The sequence below is a fragment of the Mustela lutreola genome, chromosome 2, assembly GCF_030435805.1.
Source record: "Mustela lutreola isolate mMusLut2 chromosome 2, mMusLut2.pri, whole genome shotgun sequence".
NCBI classification, from domain to species: Eukaryota; Metazoa; Chordata; class Mammalia; order Carnivora; family Mustelidae; genus Mustela; species Mustela lutreola.
In genome coordinates, this window is record NC_081291.1 from 26,362,082 (window position 1) to 26,387,640 (window position 25,559).

At 39.8% G+C, this 25,559-nt stretch overlaps 1 protein-coding gene and 2 pseudogenes across 3 annotated transcripts in view; 1 reads left to right on the plus strand and 2 right to left on the minus strand.

The window, feature by feature from the left end:
* Nucleotides 1-3,092: 3,092 nt before the first annotated feature.
* LOC131825509 (pygopus homolog 2-like) lies at nucleotides 3,093-5,395 on the minus strand (annotated as a pseudogene).
* Nucleotides 5,396-6,171: 776 nt separating this feature from the next.
* On the plus strand, nucleotides 6,172-9,463 carry LOC131825510 (ATP synthase F(0) complex subunit C2, mitochondrial-like; annotated as a pseudogene).
* A 3,314-nt stretch (nucleotides 9,464-12,777) lies between these two features.
* DENND6A (DENN domain containing 6A) overlaps nucleotides 12,778-25,559 on the minus strand; it is a 61,155-nt gene continuing 48,373 nt past the window's right edge. For all 3 annotated transcript variants that reach the window (XM_059161262.1, XM_059161261.1, XM_059161264.1), the window contains 8 exons: nucleotides 21,373-21,438; nucleotides 21,203-21,267; nucleotides 20,127-20,216; nucleotides 17,916-17,969; nucleotides 17,701-17,810; nucleotides 17,384-17,486; nucleotides 15,505-15,579; nucleotides 12,778-15,034 (listed from right to left, as the gene is read on the minus strand). In XM_059161262.1, coding sequence (XP_059017245.1) covers nucleotides 14,903-15,034; nucleotides 15,505-15,579; nucleotides 17,384-17,486; nucleotides 17,701-17,810; nucleotides 17,916-17,969; nucleotides 20,127-20,216; nucleotides 21,203-21,267; nucleotides 21,373-21,438 — 695 coding nt within the window. In that variant the 3' untranslated portion in view covers nucleotides 12,778-14,902. The remainder of the gene's footprint in view (nucleotides 15,035-15,504; nucleotides 15,580-17,383; nucleotides 17,487-17,700; nucleotides 17,811-17,915; nucleotides 17,970-20,126; nucleotides 20,217-21,202; nucleotides 21,268-21,372; nucleotides 21,439-25,559) is intronic.

Sequence of the window (25,559 nt, forward strand, 5' to 3'; positions counted from 1 at the left end):
GATGTATGGAAGTATTAAATCACTAAATTGTATACCTGAAATGAATATTACACTGTGTGTTCACTAACTGTGATTTAAATAAACTTTAAATAAACTGAGCACTGCTTTGGACCTACCTAACAAATCATAAAAGAACTGAAAGGATCAAATCATTTCCAAGTAACTTAACTGATTTATAGAACAAAGCTCAAGATTTATAAGAATACAAAAATATCCAATACCCAACAAGGTAAAATTCTGGCATCTAATCTAAAATTACCAGGTATGCAAAGAGTCAGGACACATGACCCATAATAATGAGATAACCAGTGAAACCAACTCAGAACTGACACAATGTTATCTTAAATATAAATAGAGACATGGAAGACATAAGATACACATGCATCAAGTTTCTAGAAATAAAAATTACAATGTCTGAGATGAAAAATAGACTAGATGGAATTAAATAGCAGATTAGACTATACAGAAGACTAATGAACTTAAAGGCTTAGCATCAGAAACTATCCAGAATGAAAGACAGAGAGACAGAAGAGTAATAAAACAGGACAAAAACATGAAGAGTATCCATGAGCTGTAAGGGCATAACTACACTAAAATAATAAAACAGAGTTATAGCCAATAGTCCCACAAAGGAGATAAATAAGATAAAAAAAAATAGCCCATTAATTCATAAGTAGTCAGATTAAAAAGGAAAAGGGGAATAAAGAGGAGATTAAGACACAGAGAACAAATAGCAAGATAACAGATTCCAGGGACGCCTGGGTGGCTCAGTTGGTTGGACGACTGCCTTCGACTCAGGTCATGATCCTGGATTCCCGGGATCGAGTCCCGCATCGGGCTCCCAGCTCCATGGGGAGTCTGCTTCTCTCTCTGACCTTTTCCTCGCTCATGCTCTCTCTCACTGTCTCTCTCTCAAATAAATAAATAAAATATTTTAAAAAAATAACACTTCTAATTAACCCATGGATCCATCTAAGAACTCAAAAAGAAAATTATAAGGTATTTTGAAATGAATGAAAATAAATACAAAATCTATCAGAATTTATGGGATGCTACTAAAGCAATACTTAGGGGGAAATGTAAGCACTAAAAACCTACATTAGAGAAGAGGAAAAGATCTCAGATCAATGACCTCAGCTTCCACGTTGAGAAACAAAAAACAAACAAACAAAAAAAGAACAACCACCAAAACGAAAACAAAGTAAGCAAAAGAAAGACAACAGTCGTAATCATAAGCCTCCAATATCAGGAATGAGAAAGGTTCTCATCCCTATAGTTCCTACAGATAGTGAAACAATAATGAGAGAATATTATGAGTAATTTTATGCCCATAAGTGCAACAGCTTAAATAAAACTGGCAAATTTCTGGGGCACCTGTGTGGCTCAGTGGGTTAAGCATCTGCCTTGGTTGGGTTCAGTTTATGATCTCGGGATCCTGGGGTTGAGCCCCACTGTTACAGGCTCTCTGCTCAGCGGGGAGTCTGCCTCTCCCTATCCTTCTACCTCTCCCCACTGCTCCTGCTCCCTCTCCCTCATATACTCTCTCTCTCAAATACATACATAAAATCTTAAAAAAAAAATAATAAAGAAACTGGGAAAAATTTTGAAAGACATAGACTACCAAAGCTCATTCAAGAAGGAACAGGCAAACTTAACAGCCTTGTATCCATTTTTTTAAATTGAGTGTGAACACCTTTCCACAAAGAAAATTCCAGGTCCTAATGGCTTCACTGGTGAATATTACTGGACATTTAAGAAATACACAAAACCATCTTGACATTACTCTTAAAATTCACTCTCTGAGGCCTGATGCCTAAACCAAAGACATTACAAAGAAACTGCAAACTAATACCCACCAATACCCAACACAAAAGCAGAAATTCTTTGGTGGGAGGGGATTGGATTTTATTAATCCAACTGTACAAACGACCCCCCCATTGTCTGCCACCCCTACTTTCTTCTAAAAAGTACGGGGGTGAGAGGGAGAGATGGATTGAGTGGAAGAAGGAACCCCTCCCCCCAGGAGCCACTTACAAAATGGAGGGGAGATGGGCCCAGGGGATGACATCACAAAAATAGCAACAGATAAAAGAGGAGCCAACAGAACCACTACACAACACAAAGCTGAGCAGGGGGAGGGGGATGGGCGAGGGCAAGGGGAGCACAAGGGAGACGGGACACTGGAAGAGAGAAGCCCAGAGGCTTCTCCCTTCTTTCTCACAGCCTCTAAAGCTGCTGGCTCCACCTGGACAGGCCAGTGAGTTCTGCAGTATATGTGTGTGTCTTCTCTTCCCGTGCTAGGGGCCCAAGAGAAGGGGCAGGGACCACCAACTCCTCCCAGGGCTACACCTGTGCCTGCCTTCTCTACCCCACTGAGGAATGTCTGCCAAGAGCTACAAGAGAGGTAGGGCCCCAGTGTCAGGCTTCTACCGGGCCCCAGGCCCATCTCTGACAAGCAGAAGCTAAAAAATAAAATATTAACACATAAAGCCCAGAGAAGAATAACTGCTACATCACCAGGCCCAAGAAGACAGACTGAAAGGTAGGAAAGAGAAGCAAAACACATCCAGACTCTGGAGCGCATTTCAGGACCATGGCAATGACAGTCCCACTGCCTCCCTCACCCACAGGCTGGGACAGGGATCCTTGTAACAGGAGATGAGGTATAGGGCTCTGTGCCTCTTCAAGCTTTGTTCAATCAAGCCAGGGAGGCAGAGAAATATAGGAGCCCAAATACAGCAAGTCAAAGCCCTGATGCCAGCGTGCAAGAAATGGGCAAGGCCTGGGAGCAGGGTACAGCCAGAGTCCAGGTCTGAGAACAGCCTGAACTTCAAATATTCTGGTCTGTCAGACCACGTATCCCAATTTGGGGCAAAAATATGGTCATTAGGAGAAAAGCCCAAAAGAGGCTGAGAAAGGGCTGGTGAATTTGGTATAAGGGACGCATGTCTGGACAGCATCTCTTACCCACCGTCTTAAGGCCCCAAATCACCAAGAAACTGCCTCAGTCATGACCTCTCTTGCTTCTTCAAGCTGTTTGGTTCTTTAAGGGGGTAGGACTTGGGTCGGTCTTGGAGGAGGGATTTATTTATTCCCTAAAGCTGTCTCCTAAACCCCATGAAAGGGATACTGCAGGGATTGGATCCCAACTCTTCTGGCCAGAAACCTTTAACATCCCTGCAAAAACTAAGGCTGTGGGGCTAGAGAGGAGGGTTAGGCATGGGTCCTGGGGTGTCCATCATTGGAACAGAGGAGACCCCTGCCCCCAGATCTTCCTCCAGCCTCTGTTCTGTGACAGTCATTGCCGTAGGCCTTCAGAGACTATAGCCACCACAATGCTTGGCTCAGCTTTGGCGTCCTGGGTCTCTGTAGATTGCAATACATATAAATAAGTTTCCAGAAGACTGAGCAATCCAGGTTCTTTTGCATGCCTCCCTTAGTTCTTTCTCTGCCCCCAGGAGCCACTGTGTTTCTGCCCCATGGGGATGGGAAGCCAGTGGAAACAAGGACCAAGAACTAGACTTGGAAACCATCAACCTCGCCAGTGTCACCCATTGTTAGCAGCCACCAGCTGCGCCACACCATCACAGCTGTACAGACTGGATCTGCTAGTCCTGAGGTAGAGATCACAAGCCCAGATGGTGGAGACCTCGGGGGTCAGTAACCCATACATGCTCTGTCATACCTGTGCATTTGTGGTGGAGCCACTTCTTGCAGGAGGCCTCACACAGAATGGTATGCTGGCCATCACTCACCTCATTGCAGCAGGCACCACATGGGTGTACCAGGCCTGGGAGAGGCGAGGCCCTGGGCACCCACCTGCCTTGCTGGGGGGCAGTGCCAGGCTGTTGGGATCTAGAGTTCCCCCACAATACTGTTCGTGGGGGAAACTGGGCTGATTCCCATTAAGAGCAGCAGCTGGGGAGCCTGAGTGAGGTTCCTGGGGAAAAGCACTGAGGGCAGGTGGATTCAAGGCTTTCCCCCAATCCTAACCAGGGCCAGGAAAGCCAGGGTCTGGACTAAGGAGGAACTTGTATTGGGAGGCAGGCAGGGGAGCCCTTGACCAGGTCTCTGGAGGAGATAAAAAGCTCCTGGCTGCATAAAGTGTTAGGGGAGAGAAAGAAGGGACAGCTCCCCTCTGGGAGTTTGTCCCATGGTGGGTGATATCATGGGGCCAAATCCTCCGAGTGGGCCTGGCATCATCTGCCTGCCAGGAGGGCTGAAGTTTTGACCCAGAGGCTGGTTGAGGGTTTGGCTAGGAGAGTTCATGTTGCCTGGGGGTGAGTAGCCAGGGCCCTGGGTGGGGGGTGGTGTTTATGTTGAAATTAGGACCCATGGGGTTGTAAGGGAAAGGGAGGTTTATCAATGAAGAAGCTGGAGACATCCTCCACTCCCAAAACCATAGCCTGGGAGTAGCTGGCCTGCCACGCCCCCTGTACACAGAAGCTTCCAAAGGGGACAGGACTGCCAAAGAAGGGGGAGTCTGTGCCCCCTACCTTAGGGGCTCTGAAAGTCATCCTCAAAAGGATTGGATGCAACCAGGTGATCCACCATGGGAGTCATGCATGGTGCAAACTCCGTCAGATATGAGTATGCAGGGCCCGGAGTATTTGACCTCCTTTGCTTCTTTTCTGGGCTCTTCATCTGCAGATCTGCTTTGTCCTGCTTCCTCAGGGTGCTAGGTGGAGCAGGGGTGTGGGGGGGGCAGCCACTTCCTACCAGCTTGTCAAGGTGGGCGTGGCTCTGAGGTGGCTCTGGTGGCAGGGGCCCAGGGTCAGTGTGGTGGGGGACAGACTCATCCTTGGGGGCACCATCCCTGGGAGGGGGATTAAGGTGCCCTCAAGGAGTGGCCAGGCCAGGTAGCAAGGTGAGGCACCCAGTAGAGTGCCAGCCACCCAGTCCCAGGAATGAAAATTCTAAGCAAAATTTTAGCAAATCAAATCCAAAACTGTATTAAAAGGATAACACATCAAGACCAACTGGGTTAATCCTAGGAATACAGTTCGTCTAGAATTCAAAAGTCAGGCAATGTTAACATACCAATCATATTCACAAACTCAGAAAGGAAAACCATATGATCATGTCAATAGATCCAGGAAAAGCATTTAACAAAATCCAAAGCTGTATTCCTGATCTAAACAAAACAAAACAATAACCAAAAAAACCAGAACAAAACCAAAAACCTCTCAGCAAACTAAGAATAGAAGATTTCATTGACCTGATAAAGGACATCTACAAGAAAACCTACCGCTAATATTATACTTAATTATAAAAGGCTGAATGCTTTCCTTTAAGATCAGGAACAAGACAGATTTCCACTCTCACCAGCGCTATTCAACATTGAATTGGAGACTCCAGCCAGTGCAATCAGGCAAGAAATATAAATAAAAGCCATCTACTAGAAAGAAGTAGTCTTTGTTCAGAGATAGTATAATCTTCTAGATAAAAAATATGATGGACTCTATAAAAAAAGTTACTAGGACAAGTAAATGAGGTTTTTTTAAGGTTGTGGGATACAATGCTAGTATACAAAAGTAACTAACAGTATTTTGAATTAAATTTTGAATGGAAAACTGAAAATTGAATTTTATTTTATTTTATTTGCTTAAAAGATTTTATTTATTTGACAGAGATCACAAGCAGGCAGAGAGGCAGGCAGAGAAAGCGGGGTGGCGGGGACGGGAATCAGGCTCCCTGCTGAGCAGAGAGCCTGATGTGGGGCTTGATCCCAGGACCCTGACACCATAACCAGAGCTGAAGGCAGAGGCTTAACCCACAGAGCTACCCAGCACCCCTGAAAATTGAATTTTAAAAATAATAAAATTCATAACATCAAAAATAAGACAGGCGTAGGGATAAATCTGACAGAAGATGTGAAACATTTGTGCCCTGAAAACCACAAAATATCGCTGGGAGAAATTAAAGAAGATATAAATAATGGAGAGATATATTTTGTTCATGGATCTGGGGGCAAAATAACTAAGATGTCATTTCTCCCCCAATTTATCTACAGATTTAACACAATTCCAGTCAAAGTCCCAGGAAGAATTTGCATAGAAATTCATAAACTTCTGCTTCTTCAAAAGATGCTGTTATGAAAATGAGAAGATAAGCCACAGACTGGGGGAAAATGTTTGCAAATCATATATCTGAAAAAGAACTTGTATCAAGATGGGTATTAGGGAGAGTACATGTGATGAGCACTGGGTATTATATGCAACTAATGAATCACTGAACACTACATCAAAAACTAACAATATAAAAACAGTGGCTAACTAAACATAACAATAGGGTGAAGGGCAGAGGGAGAGAGAGAGAGAGAATCTCAAGCAGATTGCCTGCTGAGTGCAGAGCTGAACACAGGGCTTGAGCCCAGTCCCCTAGGATTATGACCTAAACCGAAGTCAGATGCTTAAAGCCACCTATGTGCCCTTTATTTTTTTTTTTTTAAATACATTTTTTTTTAAAGTTTTTTTTTTTTTTTAAGATTTTATTTATTTATTTGACAGAGAGAGATTACAAGTAGGCAGAGAGGCAGGCAGAGAGAGAGAGGAGGAAGCAGGCTCCCTGCTGAGCAGAGAGCCCGATGCGGGACTCGATCCCAGGACCCTGAGATCATGACCTGAGCCGAAGGCAGCGGCTTAACCCACTGAGCCACCCAGGCACCCACCTATGTGCCCTTTAAACAACTCAGTTTTTGAAATGAGCAAAAGATTTTAGCAGACACTTTACAAAAAAAAAAAAAAAAAAAAAACAGAAGCAAAACAAACAAACAAAAAACCCCCCACAAGTAATAAACATAAGAAAAGATGTTCAATGTCACAGGTCATTAGGGAAATGCAAATTAAAATCCCAGTGAGATAATAATACAAACCTATTAGAATGGCTAAAACTGAAAAGGCTGACCATACCAAATGTTGCATAGGATGTGCAGAAAATGGAACTCATACACAGCTGGCGGAAACAAATTAGTACAACCACTTTGGAAAAGTCTGGCAGTTTCTTAAGAAGTTAAACATTTACTTACCATATGATCCAGCAATCTATTCATATAATCCCTAGGTATTTGCCTCACAGGAAAGGATATATATGTCTATACAAACACTTGTATATGAGTGTTCATAGCAGCTTTATTTGGAATAGCCAAAAAACTAGAAATGATCCAAATATCCATCCACAAGTGAGTGGATAAGACATTTTTATTATAAGCCATATAATAGAATACTACTTGGCAATAAAAGTAATGAGCTTTTGATACATATAATATGAATGAATCTCAAAACATGCTGAGTGAAAGAAGTTAGACCCCTTTCTACACTGCCCCTCTCTCCCTGAAAACGTACATGTGTACCAAATCTGTCTCCATGCCCTCACTAGTCAGGAGCAACTCTCAGCTGCTGAGCTTACCACTTTTTGCATCAGTGTTAAAACAACCAGACGCTGCCCACGAGAGCCTCAGGAGCTGGGCAGCCTCACTTATCCCTAGCTGTGACTTCCATGCCAGTGCTATTTTGAACAGTAGCTACATTCATTAGGGCGGCGGCTGTCACAGCGGGATGGCTGGCTTTGGGGCTGGGCTTGGGACTGTGTTTGGGAGCCTCATCACTGGTTATGCCAGGAACTTTTTTTTGAGGTTACAGCTCTTCTCCTGTGCCATTCTGGGCTTTTCCTTCTCAGACTCTATGGGGCTCTTTTGCCTGATGGTAGTTTTTCCTATCCTCTTCACCATGTTAAGGAGCCCTCTCCACCACTCATGGCTCTTTCTCCCATGTCTCATCTGCTCTGTATGTTCTTTTTCCTATATATCACTAGGAAGGCTGGAGAAAGCGGTTAGCTCAGGTTTTGGCAGAGGGAGGACAAATAAATACCATATTAAGAAACGACAAAAAAAGATTTTTAAAAATTACATTCTATATAATTCCACTTATATAAAACTCTAGAAAATACAAATTAATCAATAGTGATAGAAAACAGGTCAGTGATTATTTGAGAAGGAAGGCAGGAAGGAATGAATGCAAAGGAGCATGAAGGAAGTTTGGAGGGTGATGGATATGTTCCTATCTTGATTATGGTGATGGTTTTATGGATGTACTCACTTTAAAAAATTTTTTTTAAAGACTTAATTTTTATTTATCTGAGAGAGCATAAGCAGGGTGAGGGGCAGAGAGAGAAACAGACTCCCCAATGAGCAGGGAACCCGATGTGGGGCTCAATCCCAGGACTCTGGGATCACGACCTAAGCAGAAAGCATACACTTAACCCACTGAGCCATTCAGGTGCCTCTTATGAGTATATTCAAATGTCAAAACCTAACAAATTGTACACTTTAAATGCCTTCAGTTAACTGTCCATTATACTTCAATAAAGCTGTTTTTTAAGAACACAAATTGCTGGGTTCTACCACCAGAGCCTCTGGCTATAAAAATATTTACACACTTCATTAGATCATAATCAATCATTTCAATAGTTTTCTCTTCAAGTCTAAAAATCTATTCACTTAATGGCAAGTTATAACAATTCTGGAATATAAAGTTACTATTTTTTGAAAGGAATTCTGCAAGTAATTTATGGTACAATGTATTTATACTGGTTAGTATGGAAAACATAAACAGGAAAAAAAATAAAGGATCCATGAAGTTTAACTTTCTAATTGGCTAAACAGACATGATGATAGGATGACAAAGAAAATGGGGAGGCAAAAAGAAACAGAAGAACCTAAGCCTAGTGGTAAAGTCAGTAAAATAGAATGAGACCTATGATTATTAGACAACAATAATTTTTTTAAAGATCTTATTTATCCATTTGACAGAGAGATCACAAGTACCCAGAGAGGCAGGCGGAGAGAGAGAAGACAGCTGGATGAGCAGGCCTCCATCCCAAGACCCTGGGATCATGACCTGAGCCGAAGGGAGAGGCTTAACTCACTGAGCCACCCAGGTGCCCACAATATACATATATATATATATATTTTTAAAGTAGGCTCCATGTTCAGCACCCAACACGGGGCTTGAACTCACAACCCGAAGATCAAGACCTAAGCTGAGATCAAGAGTTGGATGCCTGACCCATCAGGCGCCCCTGACAATGGTAATCTTAATTTGAAGAAAGGCACAGCATAGCATTCAAGTAGTGATAACAGAGAAAGGCTGGTATTCAGAAGTAGAGAAGTAACAGAGGTAGAATTCTCCTGCCATGCTTTATCTATTTCAAACAAACTGGGAAATTAATTGAAAAAAACTCTAGGAGCTCTATTTTATTAATAAGTGCTAATTTCTATTGGTATAAACACCACAATTCTATCAAGTTGCAGATGGCATGTAAGTAATATCTTCGATATATGGAAGAATATCAAATTGTTAATGATAATTTAGTCATTAATATGACTTAACACATTTTGTTATTTAAATATTTATCCATAATCAGAAAAGTTTTTTATCTTCTTCAGCTGCTTTTAGAGGACTAATATTAGGAAATTAGTAATTAAAAATTTCCCCAAGTTAAGGAAGCCTGTAAAATGCAGTGTATAAAAACAAAGCACAGCAAAGGAAATAGGTGACAAAACCAAAAGACAGGGCGCCTGGGTGGCTCAGTGGGTTGGGCCGCTGCCTTTGACTCAGGTCATGATCTCAGGGTCCTGGGATCGAGTCCCTCGTCGGGCTCTCTGCTCAGCAGGGAGCCTGCTTCCCTCTTACTCTCTGCCTGCCTCTCCATCTACTTGTGATTTCTGTCAAATAAATAAATAAAATCTTAAAAAAAAAAAAAAAAAGACAACAGACAGAATGAGAGAAGATATCTGCAAATGTCTTATCAGATAAAGGGCTATCCAAGATCTATAAAGAACTTATCAAACTCAACACGCCCCCCAAAATAATCCAATCAAGAAATGGGCAGAGTAGGGGGGCGCCTGGGTGGCTCAGTGGGTTAAGCCACTGCCTTCGGCTCAGGTCATGATCTCAGGGTCCTGGGATCGAGTCCCGCATCGGGCTCTCTGCTCAGCAGGGAGCCTGCTTCTCTCTCTCTCTCTCTCTCTCTGCCTGCCTCTCCATCTACTTGTGATTTCTCTCTGTCAAATAAATACATAAAATCTTAAAAAAAAAGAGAGAGAGAAATGGGCAGAGGACATGAACAGACATTTCTGCAAGGAAGACATCCAAATGGCCAACAGAGACATGCAAAAGTGCTCCATATCACTCGGCATCAGGGAAATACAAATCAAAACCACAATGAGATACCACCTCGTACCAGTCAGAATGGCTAAAATTAACAAGTCAGGAAACAACAGATGCTGGCGAGGATACAGAGAAAGGAGCCTCTTACTTTACACCCTCCTACACTGTTGGTGGGAATGCAAGCTGCTGCAGCCACTCTGGAAAACAGTATGGAGGTTTCTCAAAAAGTTGAAAATAGAGCTACCCTATGACCTAGCAATTGCACTACAGGGTATTTCCCCCAAAGATACAAATGTAGTGATCTGAAGGGATCATGCACTCCAATGTTTATAGCAGCAATGTCCACAATAGCTAGACTATGGGAAGAGCTTAGACATTATCAACAGTTGAAAGGATAAAGATGTGGTATATATACATAATGGAATACTACTCAGCCATCAAAATATGAAATCTTGCCACTTGAATGATATGGATGGAACTAGAGGGTATTACGCTAAGTGAAATAAGACAATCAGAGAAAGACAATTATCACATGATCTTACTCATATGTGGAATTTAAGATTTTATTTATTTGGCAGACAGATAACAAGAAGGCAGAGAGGCAGGCAGAGAGAGAGGGAAGCAGGCTTCCTGCTGAGCAGAGAGCCCGATGAGGACTCAATTCCAGGACCCTGGGATCATGACCTGAGCCTAAGGCAGAGGCTTAACCTACTGAGCCACCCAGGTGCCCCTCATATGTGGAATTTAAGAAACAAAACAGGAACATGGGGAAAAGAGGAAAAAATAAAACAAGACAAAATCAGAGAGGGAGACAAACCTTAAGAGACTCTAAATTATAGGAAACAATCTGAGGGTAGCTGGGGGGGGTGAGGTAATTGGGTGAAGGGGATTAAGGAAGGCATGTGATGTAATGAACACTGGATATTATATAAAATTGATGAATCACTAATCTGTATTTCTGAAACTAGTAATAGACTATATGTTAATTAATTGAATTTAAATAAAAACAAAATGGAATATACCCAGTAGTATCAGTTAAAACACCATTAATAGGGCGCCTGGGTGGCTCAGTGGGTTAAGCTGCTGCCTTCGCCTTGGGTCATGATCTCAGGGTCCTGGGATGGAGTCCCGCATCGGGCTCTCTGCTCGGCAGGGAGCCTGCTTCCCTCTCTCTCTCTCTCTGCCTGCCTCTCTGTCTACTTGTGATCTCTGTCAAATAAATAAAATCTTTAAAAAAACACCATTAAGAGATACTAAAATTGGTAGATCAAGGAAGTGAGATATAAATATATGTTCAGAATTATTAGAATGAACTAAAATAGGAAGAGTTACAAACTTCATCTTTGGAGTATGCAGTTTGGTGTTGAAAGACCGTATATGAAATTATTTTTGTTATATTAGACCATTTTCTACTTCTTGTTGCTTCAACTCTTGCATGTATTATTTTGATACAAATACATACTTTTAAATGAAAGTTATAATTACTTAGAAAATATAAATACAAAATATATAGCTCAAAGCAGGATGTTGTGACAATTGTTCAAGTCCTGCTCTACCCTTACCAGTCCTATAACATTAGTCAAGATTTTTAACCATTCTGTTCTCAGTTTTCTTATCTGCGAAATATGAATGGAAAAGTGCATGCCTGGGCATCTGGGTGGCCTAGTTGGTTAAGCATCCAACTCTTGATTTCAGCTCAGGTCATGATCTCAGGGTCGTGAGACTGAGCCCCACATCAGGCTTTTTTTTTTTTTTTTTTTTTTTAAAGATTTTATTTATTTATTTGAGAGAGAGACAGTGAGAGAGAGCATGAGCAAGGAGAAGGTCAGAGAGAGAAGCAGACTCCCCGCAGAGCTGGGAGTCCGATGCGGGACTCGATCCCAGAACTCCGGGATCATGACCCGAGCCGAAGGCAGGCATCCAACCAGCTGAGCCACCCAGGCATCCGCCCACATCAGGCTTTACATGGAGTCTGCTTAAGATTCTCCCTCTCCCTCTCCCTTTGTGTCTCTAGCCCTGCTTGTGTGTGTGGTCTCTCAAAAATAAATAAATAAATAAATAAAAAGAATAACAGATTAAGTTGTGAGCATATGAAAACAAAAGAGATTTTAACAGAATCTTTCTTAAATGTACTGAAATATTTTTACACTTTTAAGGATATTACCCAGTAACTTCAAAAGGGACTAACAGCCAATATATTATCAACAAATTAAAATCCAAAGGATACTATCCAAAGTATAGTATCATATACTTTAAAAAAGGGAGATGAAGAAATAAAAGTAATTTGAGATTTTTAAAAAAGGTAAAAAAAAAAAAAAAGTAGTAAATAAGGGAGAACCCAACAATAGCTCCCTACCTATTCAGCTAAAATTTTTTCATCAGAACATTTCATAATATTAACACACTGCCAACAAGGATATGAAATCACTTCATTGATCTGTTATTATACCAGACTGCTGTTCACTTGTTCATAGTAAACAGAAGAAGGTTTTCATTTGAATTTTTAAAAATAAGTTGGAAGTAAAAGGAATCTCATAATGCTGTTTCATTTATTATGCATTTTCTCAAGCACTCCAAACTTACTGAGAAACAACACGAGACATCCAAGTGCTTTAACACCCAAGGCCTTTAATTATTTTTCAGTAATGACCATAAATGCCTTCATAAAACCTTTTTTTCATGAAAACAGTAGGCACTAGGCATTACATCACTGAAAGCAGTGATTCCCTCTGATGCTGGTGGAGATAAACATTAAACGGCAGGTTTTTGATCTTAACAATGTCTCCTCAAAAAAAAAAAAAAAAAGGACAACACTGAAAATCATACAAAAAATTGTTACCAGTCTTTCTCAGATTCCCAATGCAATTTTAAGTTAATTTTACAAGTACATAATTTGAAATTAATAGGTAAACCAGGTAAATATGATATGGTTTTCAACACGTGTTAGGTTTTAGTTAAACACGGTAAATATGAAGATACTGTTATTATGCTACTTGGCATCTTTTGCTACTCTTTAGCTGTGCAAAATAAACTTGAAATGATGCATCCTATTATAGTGGTATAATTTAAAAGATCCTTGATATGACACTAATAACTTTCAAATTCTGGTCACAAACTGCATATAAATGTAAGATTATTAAAATACCCCTTTTTGAAAAATAATAAGATGATCATTTATACCTAAATAAGGTTTCCCAGAAAGATATGAAATACTTTAGCATATAAAAGTAGTTGCCCCTTTTCCATAAGGACAATGTTGTTTCACAAAATAACTCATATGATCCAAGGCAAACGATTTCTTTCAAATGCCATATTCTCTCTATGACTTTGAGGTATGCTTCAAGAGACTATATCCATGAGAAAAGGGCACATTTAGGTATAAGACCACAGTTACAAACACAAAGAGGCTTTCTGGGTCAGGAGTGCCCTTAGGAGTTGCATTAACAGGAAACACGAGACAGCTTCTGAAGCCATTTCTCTTACAAACACATACAACTAAATTTGGTTGTTTGAGAGGGCAATTCAAGACACAGCTATTTACATATGTGCTATGTCATGTGTGGCTATTTTAATAGTGGCTTCTGGAGGACACTCCTATTCAAACACAAACCAAGCAACCTTATTCTACCGAACCACAATCTTCTATTTTTGGCAAGGTAGTACTGTTTAAACAAAACAACAAAAACAACAACAAAAAACGAGCTATAACAGTGATTTGGGCAAAACTCCCCATGTCTAACAACAGTAGGGAAATTGTTCAGAAAAAAATTAATCTCGGGGAAAAAACCCTATCAAACAAATAATGCTGAAAACTAATCTTGTAATCACTTACATGACTATAACATAAAACGTTTATGAATGCCTTTGAAATGAGAGTAATTCAGTTTAAAAAACAGCTGATTATGAGATTTACATTTAGAATATCTCTAAAAAGCATCCAAGCTAATTAACTTAAACAGGTTCAACTAGTAAATGGTAAGAAGAAATAAATTCTTCCATAATTAATATTAGATGCTTTCTTGCCTTTGGAGAGACTGGTAAGATTACACTTGAAATGATACAGAATATAATGAAATGAAACCTACAGGACAACTGGGGAAAAAAAAACTGTATCAGGGCACTACTAATAAACATGATGGAGGCAAGAAATGTATCTGTAAGCAGTGATTACTCAAAAGAATGCCTTATAAAATTAGGTATCATAATCAAGTTAAGAAAAAGTTTCAAGACTAGCAGCTGAGCTTTGTGAAACATGTAGGACAACAGAAGGCACGACAAAAGCATTAATTACTTCTAACTACAGTCGGACAGATCAGTCTTTTCCTTCTTCTTAAGAAGACAGCCAGTGTGAATGTTCTTTTTATTTCCCCCTGAGTTTTCTACATGATTGGGCAAAGCAGCACCAATTTAAAAAAATATCTGCAATGCCAGCACTGCAGTTTGGAATCACTTATACTGATGGCCCCACAGGTCTCCCATAAGAGCACTTTAGAACATGATTAAAAATATAGAAATGCCTTTCAGTGTTTCAGTATTAAAGTGGAACCACCACAGATATCCATTTTTAAAAATAATGCACTAAAAAGGTCTGTTTAGTCAGTATAGTCTTTCCACCCTGTAGCTAGCATTCACGGCTATTTTCCAGGTTGAGACATCTCCTTTGTGCATTGGGTTGAAATGTCAGTATGCTTCATGGTGCACAATCCTTTTTGGCTGGAAAATTCTGGCAAATGTCATGTCATGCCCGTTTTGAGCAGTATGCCTTGTAGGTCCTCTGGCAATGCTAAGATAATTGCATCTATGTGTGTCCGTAACTTTTCCACAGTGTCAGGTTTCACAGGTAAATGCTCTCGATCCGCCTGCAACTACAGAAGGAACATTTGGAAGCGTTTAAATTACCCTCTGAGTCTGTACTAACACATTATATTCTCTAAATGAACACTTTTAATGGTCTAATGATTTGGAAAATTCAAACTTACACTAGAATTTGGAAGAACTGTAAAAAAGCAATGAACATGCCATTTAAACAATATATTGCTGAGCTCAATAAAAGAATTCTATGTAAATTAAGAACTAATACCCACAGATACCATGTGGTATTAAATATAACTGACAGTGTTTTTTGTAGAGCTCTTTGGACTCCTTGTAAATACTTTTAAAATAATACGGCATCACTGTGATCTGCCCAAGTGACCAAGTATTTTCAGTCATCTACCATCAATTGGACAATCTTAAGTGTTCTCATTTAAAAAGCTACTTTGGCAACATATCATGAACTGTCACCTCAAATGTGAGGAAAGGATCTTCATAGATCTTTGCTGTTTTGGCTACATACCAGCTTATTTTTTAGCTTCAGTACAAGGTCTACTGTTTCTACTTCTGTGTGTTTCTGGGTCCAGAGAAGTAAGTCCTACAAGAATAAACAAATCCCAAATCAGTAAATATTCAAAATACTTTTTTTTTTTAAACATTTTATTTATTTATTTGACAGACAGAGATCACAAGTAGGCAGAGAGGCAGGCAGAGAGAGAAGAGGAAGCAGGCTCCCTACAGAGCAGAGAGCCCAACATGGGACTTGATCCCAGGACGCTGGGATCATGACCTGAGCTGAAGACAGAGGCTTTTAACCACTGAGCCACCCAGGCGCCCCTCAAAATACTTTTTAAACTGCTCTATTTTAACAGGCCAGGCTACTGAGCAGGAAAGATAGGAAGGAAAAGGAGAACAGAGTATGCAACTCAGATACAGCATTACAGTACAAGAATAATTCTCCATATGATATTCTAACAACAATAATTAGATAATTTTTTTTTAAAGATTTAATTTATTTATTTGACAGAGAGAGATCACAAGTAGGCAGAGAGGCAGGCAGAGAGAGAGGAGGAAGCAGGCTCCCTGCAGAGCAGAGAGCCCGATGCGGGACTTGATCCCAGGACCCTGAGATCATGACCTGAGCCGAAGGCAGCGGCTTAACCCACTGAGCCACCCAGGTGCCCTAGATAACTTTTTATTACAAATTTTTTTATTAACATATAATATATTATTAGCCCCAGTGGTACAGGTCTGTGAATTGTCAGGCTTACATATTTCACAGCACACACCATAGCACAAACCCTTGCCAATGTCCATAACTCAACCACCACTCCATACTCCCCTCCCCCAGCAACCTTCAGTTTGTTTTGTGAGATTGAGTCTCTTATGGTTTGTCTAATTAGATAATTTTTCACATTAGCTAGAACAATTGTCTAATAGTTGGAAATAAAATAAAATGTAAGAAACTCCTTTCTGAGGTAGCCCTTTTAGATCAATGAAAAAATTGCAACTCCAAGTATAATACTAGTCCCCATCCCTACTAAGCAGTAAGTACTTTAATTTATAAGGAACGTTAACTAACGAATTAAGATAACTGTGAACATCAATCTATTATGGGATGTAAACTTTCACTTCTACAAACAAGCTCTTCCTCGGCTTATTTGTGGTTGCCTTCATTGCATTCCTCTCACAACCACACAGTCACCGGGAGTTTATGATTAGAAAGTTCACTTCGAGGCTAGCCCACCTCAACCTAAATAAAGATGAGACTATCCTTTACATTTTCACAAGTAGATCAATTTAAAATAGTCTGGTGACAAATTAGAGACTATAAACAGTCGAAATACAGGAAAAAATCAGATAAGGCGTTCCAATTTTAATCTTGATTCTATTCAGGGGCATGCTAGTAAATATTTAACCACCAGTTCTCCAGGAAAAGTCTCTGGTTTGTAGCACTTGTCAAGGTGGTATAACACTTCCACTGTGGCCAACTTCAAGCTATCAACTTGAGACCACTGAACGCAAAGTGGGGAAGAGATGTACACTGTTAGCTCTTGTGGATGAGTATAAGCAGGGCTCTAGCTCGATGCTGGCTCCATTACCTACTTAGCAGTGATGCCATCTGAAGCAAGTCACTTAACTTATAATCCTTAGGGATCTCATAATGCAGATTATAATACATCTACTTCAATGAATCACTGAGAGGATTAAAAGACATCATCCATCTAAAGTACCTACAGTCCCTGACACACGGTCCTTGACACACAGCACGTAATCCAGAAAAGTTAGGTATTACTATTTACAAAGTAGTGGATATGGGTATAATATCCCAGCCTCTAAGGATAATGTTATCTTTATTTTCAATAGTTGTTAATCATGACATAAACACACTGTTTTCTAACCTCTTCACAAAGAGCTTCTAAATGGAGTGCCTCCAATTTCTGGGTCATTTCCTTCCGCCGGGTCTTGAACCAACCATCAAAATTTGGAGATTTTAGAAAATGCCTATAAAAATAAATTTTAAAAAAGCAAAGTTTGATTATGACTTACTTCCTCTCAATACCTTTCCTATCTATAGCTTGAAAAACCATGTGAAACAATGGAATTTTTATTTATTTATTTGATTTTTTTTTGAAGTAAAAGTTTAAGTCCAGCTTTTGGTTTTGTTTTTAAATACAGCTCTACAGATGAGTGAAAAAGAAGAAAACAAAAGACCAACCGGTAAAGTCCAATCCAGTCGCCTTTTATTCTAGAGGTGAGCTGAGGTCCTGTTTTCTCAAGTGTTTTCATAAATTCTTCTGGAAGGAACTGTCTTAACTGGGGTGGACTCTAGAAATTAGGACATACTGATTTAAAAGTTAAAAATGGATATACTCACAGAAGTTAATTATAGTTAGAGAACTCAAATAAGAATTTAACTGAATATAGTTATACCTTCCATGGAGAGATACTTTTCTGCAAAGGCATCAAGCTTGCCACATATCTTTCCTGAAGCCAAAAAAATTAAATAAATAAATAAAATAAAATAATCAAAGTTAGACATTCTTTTTTAAGATTTTATTTTATTTTTTATTTGAGAGCTCAACCATGAGTGCGTGCACACAAGGGAGGGGAGGGGGAAAAGAAGAGGGAGAGAGAATCCCAAGCAGATTGCGCTGAGCACAGAGCCAAATGTGGTACTCTGTCCTGTAACCCAAGCTAAAAACTGTCCTGTAACCCGAGCTAAAACCAAGAGCTGTATGCTCAATCAACTGAGCCACTCAGGTGCCCAAAAGTTAGGCATTCTTACCTAGATAGTCTTCAAACATATAAACAGACCCCTTAAAAGAAATGGGTTTACAAATTTTTGATCATATGCTCAGCAGCAATGCATCATTTCCCAAAATGGACATAGCAAAATTTAGATTGAATTAAGTCAGATTTTCTTTTTTTTTTAATTTTTTAAAATTTTTTTAAAAAGATTTTATTTATTTATTTGACAGAGAGAGATCACAAATAGGCAAAGAGGCAGGCAGAGAGAGAGAGGAGGAAGCAGGCTCCCTGCTGAGCAGAGAGCCCCATGCGGGACTCGATCCCAGGACCCTGAGATCATGACCTGAGCCGAAGGCAGCGGCTTAACCCACTGAGCCACCCAGGCGCCCCAAGTCAGATTTTCAATAAGGATTTAACTAAACCTTAAATAATCCAAGGAACTGCATTATTTTTAGTGATAATCATTAACCCTATTGGGTGAGAAAGTCCCAGAAAATGTACTCAACATTTTATATGCATGATCTCTTTTAATCCTGGCAACCATCCCATGCGGCCATTAATAGTGGAAAAGAGGCTTTGAAAAGCTAAGTAAGCTGCCCAAGGTCACATAGCCTGAACCTGAATTCAGGTCTACTTGACTTCAGCCCATGCCCTTAACCACTACAGTAAAGTTCATTTCAAATCAAATAGGTTTAAGTGGAACAAAATTATTTATATCCATAGACCAAGAAAGAATATTTCACCTCAAAATATAACAGCAAAGAACTCCAGGTTGCTCCCATCTGATATTATAGATAGATTACATTAATAACCACATGGAATCTCTCTCCAATGCAGTCTCTGGACTAGGACCACATGATGGTACTATCTGATACTGTGAGGCATCTTTTAGTATTTTAATATGCTATTCTACTGAATTTCATAGAATAACCATATCATCCAGTCATTTATACCATAATATTGAGTGCTACCAGATGCCTGACTGAGGAAAAGATAATGAATAAGACAGAGAAGGCCCAGTCATCATGGAGTTACTGGTCTCATAGATGTCATATCAGATTGTGCTCAAAAAAATAGTATCAGAGGGGCACCTGGATGGCTGAGTTGGTTAAGCATCTGACTCTTAATTTCAGCTCAGGTTATGATCTCAGGGTTGTGGGATTGAGCCCCACATCAGGCCGCACACTTAGCACAGGGTCTGCATGAGATTCTCTCTTTTCTCCCTGCTAGTGCTCACTCTCTCTCTCTCTCTTTCTCAAATAAATAAATAAATAAATAATATCTTTTTAAAAAGTAGCTTTGAAAAAAAAAAGGAAATAATATAAAAAAGGAGCTCCAGGTTAACCTGTGTTAAGACTAAAATGCAGTAATTACATAATATTTCACAATTATCTCATTTAAGATTCACAGCAACCCTGAAAGATATTTAGGAAAAGTGGAATTAGCCACATTTTACAGATAAAGAAAATGAGGGTCAGAGAGAGGAAGTGACTTGCCAAAGTTACACAGTTAATATTAGAATAGAGTCCAGGTCTCCTGCAAAGGACTCTATTTTTAATCATCAAACACATGAACAGGCAAAACATACAACTTAAGGTTTTGGTTTTTTTTTTTTTAAGATTTTATTTATTTATTTGACAGAGAGAGATCACAAGTAGACAGAGAGAGAGGCAGGCAGAGAGAGAAAGAGGGAAGCAGGCTTCCTGCTGAGCAGAGAGCCCGATGCGGAACTTGATCCCAGGACCCTGAGATCATGACCTGAGCCGAAGGTAGCGGCTTAACCCACTGAGCCACCCAGGCGCCCTACAACTTAAGGTTTTTGTGAATGGGGAAAACATTCATATATATCCTTCAACAAATCATTAAATTAAACAAATACCAATGTTAACTTACTAATGGAATGATGAAGCTTTGTGTCAGTTCCAAAAAATAGCGTCGGAGAATAACACTTTGAGCCTCAGAAGGACGTTTCTGTTGTACACCCTTAAAAGAAAAAGCAATGAAAACTTACATTCTTTGTAAAGGAATATAAAACAATGCGTAATTATAGTAGCTCAACTGATACGTAAATACATACTTTTACTTGTTTTAAAAAAAAAACCCAGGGCGCCTGGGTGGCTCAGTGGGTTAAGCCTCTGCCTTCGGCTCAGGTCATGATCTCAGGGTCCTGGGATTGAGTCCCACATCGGGCTCTTTGCTCAGTGGGGAGCCTACTTCCCTTCCTCTCTCTCTGCCTGCCTCTCTGCCTACTTGTGATCTCTGTCAAATAAATAAATAAAATCTTTAAAAAAAAAAACAAAAAACAAAAAAAACCCAGGACTTCATCTTGAAGTAATTTAACCTGAAGTGCACTGTGCAATATGCTGTGAAAAAAAACCTTACAGCAAAACATCACGTGTTCATCCCACACTTAAAAGTATCAGTTTATAATGAACTGTCTTTATTTCACACTTGCTGTATGAGTATTATTTAGATTTTCCAAAAAATGCTAACTATCTCTTGTTGGATGCTAAGCTATCTCACAGAAGAGCCCATGACTTTTTCACTTTAACTCCCAAGTTTCTTAAAGACTGCCACTAGTTGGTAGCTGCAGCCTTACATTTCACGCCCATAATTATTGCCGCTTCTGGTTTTTATGAAGCTTTGGTTCAAAAGAAAGACGTCATTTCGGGGCGCCTGGGTGGCTCAGTGGGTTAAAGCCTCTGCCTTTGGCTCAGGTCATGATCTCAGGGTCCTGGGATCGAGTCCCGCATCGGGCTCTCTACTCAGCAGGGAGCCTGCTTCCCTCTCTCTCTCTCTGCCTGCCTCTCTGCCTACTTGTGATCTCTGTCAAATAAAATCTTAAAAAAAAAAAAAAAAAAAAAGAAAGACGTCATTTCCCATTATCATACATAATGCACATACTGCCTAACTGGATATTGCTTACCTGCATAATGAAATTTAAGTTAATAATATGAGCAAGGAATTACCTTCTGTAATTGTTTTATGATTTCTTCATCTCTACTTAAATATGGCTTATAAGAAGTATAAACTCCTAGAAAGTAAAGAAAATATGGCAAATAGTAAGACCCAACTACATACATAAGTATATATTTACAAATTAATAAAAATAATAAAATATAATAATAAAAATCAATACCAGGTTTAGAGTCCAGAGTCTTTAGGTTCTTCAATTTTTTCACTTTAACCTGCTTAGGAATTTCACCTAAAGGAAATATCATAAAGACTCGTATAATTATTCAAGATTTACATGTTACAAAACTGGAATTTTATAAGATTAATAATCCACTGTTTATTACTTAGTCAGGGATCTTGTAGCTAAAGTTTTCTTTAAAAAAAAATTTATCTACTTACTAAAGAAAGAGAGAAAGAGAGAAAGAGAGAGCAAATACATGTGGGGGAAGGGGCAGAGGGAGAGAGAGAGAATCTCCAGCAGGCTTCATGCCCAGCGCAGAAGCCCACTGCAAGGCTGGATCTCATGACCTCAGCCAAAATCAAGAGTTGGAAACTTAACCGACTAAACCACCCAGGCGCCCCTGAAGTATTTTTCTTAACATCAAATAATATTTTCCAAAAAAACACAACAAAACAAAAAAACAAAAAGAAACCAATATTTTCCTGAAGCTTTATTCCTGGTACTTTAAAACTGGCTAAATGCTGGATTATTATAGCATTACAGAAAAAAATGTGTGTAAATTATATAAAATGGGTATTTGATCTTTCATTAATATCTACCATTATTTAAAACTTCTCCATTTTTTCACTTAGCTTGTAATTTAAACTCTGTGCCAAAGCCATGAAATTGATAGCCTATGCGCCAAATATTAATACCCTCGAAGAGTAAATGGAATTACAAGCAACTCAAAAGTTTTTTTCTGACACTCCCCAAATTCTGTTTCTGCACTGTAGAAACTTATACTGCCACCATGTGGTGACAGTGTGTGTCACAACCACAGACCCAAGCCACAGATGGACAGGCCTCCGGAGCAGGTCAGCTGTGAACAATCTACACAGCATACGCTGTGGTTCTTGTCTGGGGGTCAGAGAGGCTACTCTCTAAACAACCCTCCAATCAGCAGAAAAGTGCCTCAAGAGAAGCATTTGAAAGTGTCATAAGCACACTAAACTCAAGATACTTTTTCTTCTCCTTTCTCCGTCCTCCTTCTCTCTGCCTAAGAGTAAGAGGACCTAAGAACTGAAAGACAAATCTGGAGATTATCTAATTCAAGGCTCCGGATTGACAACATATTTTTGTTTAAATTGTTTTATACATCTAACTGCTAACTACAGCTATCTCTTGGGGTGGAACAGTAGGAACACAGAGCATTTTCATTTGTAATCTTACACTGTTAAAAAAATTTTAAAAGCACGTACTATGATAAAAACAGGTATTTCTGTAAACTCTCTACTTTGAAATAATTTCAATCTTACAGAAAAGCTGCAGGATAATAAAGATGCTACTCTAATTTTATCAACTGCCCCAATACCTTTAGACAGACCCTTCTTAAAGAAGCCACTATCATATACATGCAAACTAATATTTTCACCAATTCAGTAAATATTAGGAAATGCAAGATACTGGAAATAAAAAAAATAAAACAACTAGTTCCTGGTAGCAAATAGCTCACAACCTAATGGCAAAGTAAGATAACAGAGATACATGACAATATAGAAGGGTACGTGGTGGGATAAAGTTATGAACAAGATACTATGGACGCAGTGTGTTGGCTAAAGAGGAGTGAAAAAATTTTTTGAGGTTTCCTAAGGAAGTGATATGTCAGCAGTCTTATACAAGAAATAAAAAGTTATCCAGGAAGAAAAACAGCTTTTACACAGAGTTAAGTCCAGAAGCATGAAGGGCATGTTGCCCAGTTACGCATAATGGTAAGGATAGTAATAGCCACCATTTACTCAATCCTTATTTGTGCCGGTCCTGGTCTAAGAATACTGCATGAATGAGTACATTTAATCTTCCCAAAGAAGTAGGTCTTATCGTCCCCACCACACAGAAAAAAGAACTAAAGCACTAGAAGAACTACTGACCTGGTATGCACCAACACTAGCTCTTTCCTGCCATCATCCACTCTGGTCAATACCCAATGCAGACAGGTCGCTAGCTCTAGAGAACCCATCCAAGGACACAAAGATAACATGCTTGAACTAGAATATGAAATTAAGTTTGTCTAACTCCTGAACCATCACTTTTATCCACTACGCTACAAAGGCAGGAATGGAGGGTATGCGAAGAGGGGCAGGAGATGAAGTTAGAGAGGTATTTAAAGGTCGAATCTAGAGGAACTATAAAGATGTCAGACATCTCAGTGACAGAGACAGAAAGCATGGGCATGGGGACTAGTGGATGGGAGAGTGAGCAGAAAGGATCAAATCTGCATTTAATACATTCGCTGACACCAGGTGGTGATGATGTAAGCCACAACCATAGGCCTGAGCCACAGATGGACAGGTCTCCTGAACAGGTCAGCTCGCTTACACAAAGGAGGGTGAGGTGAAAGAGAAAGCCCAGAGGATAAAATAGAAACATTGTGGAGGGACACCTGGGTGGCTCAGTGGGTTAAAGCCTCGCATCGGGCTCTCTGCTCGGCGGGAAGCCTGCTTCCCCCTCTCTCACTGCATGCCTCTCTGCCTATTTTTGATCTCTGTCTGTGAAATAAATAAATAAAATCTTAAAAAAAAAAAAAACAGCATTGTGGCGTACTGCTCCTGGGTAGATACAGAACCTGAAATAAGACAGGTGCAGCAAGGAAAGAGAAGAGAGGGAGCTACTAGAGCTCAAAACCAAAAGGCTTTGGGGACAGACTGAGAGAACAGCAAACTCCAGAAACACTCAGATTGCCAGAACTTTTAAAGATTTTAATTTACTTCTTTTAGAAAGAGAAAGTATGTGTGCATGAGAGCAGGGAAGGGACACAAGGAAAGATGGAGAGAGAATCTCAAACAGACTCAAATAGACTCCAGGATGAGCTCAGATCCTGACTTGGGGCTCGATCTCACAAGCCTAAGGTCATGACCTGAACTGAAGCCAAGAGTCGGATGATTAACCAACTGAGCCACCCAGCCCCTCAGAATGTTTTTGATTCATCAGCTCATAGTTTTTACTTTGTCAATGGTAGAAGACATTGACAAACTGTGCTGACAAATTCCCATGTACCAATTCTTTTTTTTAAGATTTTATTTACTTATTTGATAGAGAGAGACACAGCGAGAGAGGGAACACAAGCAGGGGGAGTGGAAGAGAGAGAAGCAGGCTCCCGGTGGAGCAGAGAGCCTGATGTGGGGTTCGATCCCAGGACCCTGAGATCATGGCCTGAGCTGAAGGCACACGCCTAAGGACTGAGCCACCCACGCACCCCTCCCATGTAAATTCTTATGAGAACATCTCTCATCTTGACTTTTGTGGTTGTGCTTTCCAGAGCTCAGAGAAGATTCTCATCACAAGATCTGTAAAACTTTTGTTCCCTTAATAAGTACCGAATTAATACCTACTTAACTATACAGATAACTAAATTCAACTAATTTATCTGCTTCTGACTCCAAGAACCCAAACAGCATGTTTAAAACCATAATGGTTTGAATAAGTCTAAGTATTCCTGTCCTTATTTTCTGTTTCCTTCTGCTCTGAGTCACAAAGGACTTGCAATTATTCTATCCACCAATACTGTTTATTAACACATTCTTTTCTGAAACTCACTGTGCAAAAAAGAACCAAGTTTCAGAGGGGAGAAGAGTTAGGCATGTTTCATATATTCTCATAATCAGTAAGTTCTGGGTAATAATGAAGACAGGTTACAACCATATCTGTCTTTTTAAAAAGGAAAAAGCCAAAAATAAACCCGCTTGTGGTAATCTTCACTTAGACAATTCCCCTCTGACTCACTGGCTCTCTTCAGGTGTAAGATGTATACTGATCTCTAACCTTAGCCATCATCACTCTTATACTGTAGTATGTAATAGCTATAAAGAAAATTAGTCATGAAGATACACTGCCTATTACCAAAAAATTTTAATGAGTATTTGTCAGATGGCTTTGCGATACAAAAACAAACAATTGTCTGCAATGAACCCAGCTGTCTACAAAGAACCCAAAAGTTATTCAGGGGTGCCTGGGTGGCTCAGTCAGTTGAGTGTCTGCCTTCAGCTCAGGTCATGGTCCCAGGGTCCTGGGATGGAGCCCCGAATCGGGCTCCCTGCTGGGTGCGGAACCTGCTTCTCCTCCCTCTCTGCTGCTTCCCTGCTCTTGCTCCCCCTGCTTGTACTCTCTTCTTCTATTTATTTATAAATAAATAAAATCTTAAAAAAATACTTATT